At 33.0% G+C, this 2,684-nt stretch overlaps 1 protein-coding gene across 1 annotated transcript; it reads right to left on the bottom strand.

The window, feature by feature from the left end:
* Positions 1-1,142: 1,142 nt before the first annotated feature.
* On the bottom strand, positions 1,143-2,054 carry LOC308432226 (vomeronasal type-1 receptor 90-like; the record flags this gene model as incomplete). Its single annotated transcript, XM_080931996.1, has 1 exon — positions 1,143-2,054. The coding sequence occupies one exon, from the start codon at positions 2,052-2,054 to the stop codon at positions 1,143-1,145; it is 912 nt and encodes a 303-aa protein (XP_080788122.1).
* Between the last annotated feature and the right edge of the window lie 630 nt (positions 2,055-2,684).

Genomic DNA, 2,684 nt, shown 5'->3' with positions numbered 1-2,684 from the left:
ATATACATAAAAATTGAGGTGATTCACTATTTGCAGATGATATGCCAGTACACTCAAATGACTCGAACAATTCCACCAGAGAAGTTATAGAGCTGATAACCAACTTCAGCAAAGTGGCGGGTTATAAAATTTACTCAAACAAATCAGTAGCCTTCCTTTACTCAAAGGAAAAGTATCAATAGAAGCAAAAGTATCAAACAGAAAAGAGTGTCAGGGGGTGGAAACCTAATCAGAATGTATTGTATTGTCTAATTAATGGAAGATGGTGGTAAACACTCGTGATCCCAGAGATGGAGAGGATGAGACAGGGGAATTTCTGAGATTACTATCTTGGTCCCAGTAGCAGAGAGAGATATGCTATCAAGAGACTGTATTAATAACATATGAATAACACACACACAAACACACCTACATAAATACATATGGATACACAATAAACAAATTGTACAATAGTCACATGTATATAAAATTTTTATTTGTCACTAAAATTTCAATAAGAAGATAAAATGAAGTACAAAAAAACAATCACATTACATTTTCCTAAAAGACCCATTAAATAACTTTAGTAAAAAGGGAAACTTAAATTAAAATTCTCATTTTTTGTGGATTCACACAAATTATGTTTAAAGGAAAAATAAAGTTACAACATAGTACTTAAAATATTTTTGATGAATGAGCATAAATTTAAAACCAAAGCTTAAAATTGTTCATCAGTGATGATCATCTTTTAAGTAACTTCAACATCAAAGTAATATTATTGTATAAAGTAAAAAGGAAAAGAGAATTCATGTGAAAATATCAACTTATTCTATACAATTAACTTAAGAAAGTACTACTATTTGGCAACAGAAATGTTGTAAGAATGCACATGTGTAATAGCTTAAGTTTTATTTAAATCATATGATGAATCTTGCTTTGCTACTCAAGCCATAAAAGTTTAATAAAACTTTATTTTGGAAAAAACAACTAGAGCTGCACAGGATGAATGTTTATAAGAAGCAGTAAGTCCAGTTCCAGGGGATCCCATAACACCTCACTCGGTGGGTACCAGGTGATAGCCCACATTCATGCAGTCTGGCACAACTCTTGTATATCTAAATAAGAAATGAATAAATAGCTTTTATACAAGAGAAAAATCGCTTTTAAAAATATTTATGGTAGCATTTTGACTGCATGTTTTTCAGCATAATGATTATTCTGTTATCAATGCTGATTTGTACCAAAGGAGTAATTGTGGGATAGGCAGTCATCACAAACTTCTGAACTGTCAGGATGACTGGGTCATACATCCATAACAGTACTGAGGTCATTGTGATGGCGAGGTCCACCCAGTACATGAGCACAAAGAAAACCACAAGCAGCAAGACAGTCTGGGTGGCCCTTTTCTCAGGGGAGGCTCTCAACTGGCTGATGCTATGAAGATGCTTGCATTGCTTCTGATGTCTGAACAAGATCATCACCATGTATACACTTGTGCTCAGCATGATTCCTACAAGAAACACATCTCTGGAAATTGTCACTGTTAAAATCAAACCACTGATGATATAGTGCATGGGTAGGAGTGAACAGTATTTATTGACGTTCATCTCGTTTGTCTCACTTACATTGGTATAAGCACCAACATAAAAGATCCAGTTACTACTGAAAGATATATTGAAAGACCATATACACAATAAAGCATATATTTTGTATTGTTTTAGTTTTTGTTTAAATTTTACCAACAGTGAGGTATTGGGACTGATAGTGACAGCCTGGAACACACTTAGGAGGCTGGTGATGCAGATAGAGAGGCCTCTCATCACCCTGTTTATGTAATACTTTGCTTTACATTTGAAGTCATTATCAATATTCAGTGTCTCAAATATGTCTGTAAGCCAAATGTCCCCTCCAGTGAGGAACATCATTATGTGAATGAAGGTCAGTTGACAGTAGATCAGGTCCATGGGCTTAGGTCTGTGACCTAGGATTATGTAAATGTAGAAACAAAGAAGAAATGTATTGACTAGGACTCCAATCCCAGCTTGAAAATAAAGGACATTCTTGAATGAGAACATGAGTGGAGAGTGTGTTCATCATAAGAGCATAGTGGAAGTTTATTTGTATCTGAAAAAATGATAGAACATACATAATGTGTGTGATACAGTTACTATATTATTATTCTATTTTCTAAGCTAATTCTTGAATAGCCTGTGTCTTTAACTGTTGATCTTCCAGACTGTACATCTTAACTTACATTTCTATATTGTCCATGTGCCTTCTGTATATGTAGAAATTATAGATAATAAACACAATTACAATCATATCTGTGCAGAATTCTCACATTGTGGCTTTGTATTGTACCCAAGTCTCATGCATCAGAATTTAAATCCTACTGATTTAATTGCCAATTTTATTATTAACACCTAAAACACTAGGGATAAACACAGAATATTAATAATATTTTACAACTGTATAAATGTTACATTAATGTGAAATACTATTCATAGAAGAAATCTGAAAAAAAACAGGCTATTCATTCTCATACAATATAATTTTTCTGTGCTCTAGTTTGCAGCTAAACATGTTTTGTCTCGTACTTCTAGTGTAATCACAAATATAAATCATGATAATTCCACTGTTTTAATCAGCAAAACAACTTTCTCAATTAATCGATTTTATTTTCCTTTTTTAAAGAAATCTTGCTT

The sequence above is a fragment of the Micromys minutus genome (genome assembly GCF_963924665.1).
Source record: "Micromys minutus genome assembly, chromosome: 18".
Taxonomy (NCBI): Eukaryota; Metazoa; Chordata; class Mammalia; order Rodentia; family Muridae; genus Micromys; species Micromys minutus.
Note: the sequence above shows the minus strand (reverse complement) of the source record. Positions and strands in the feature narration are given on the sequence as shown.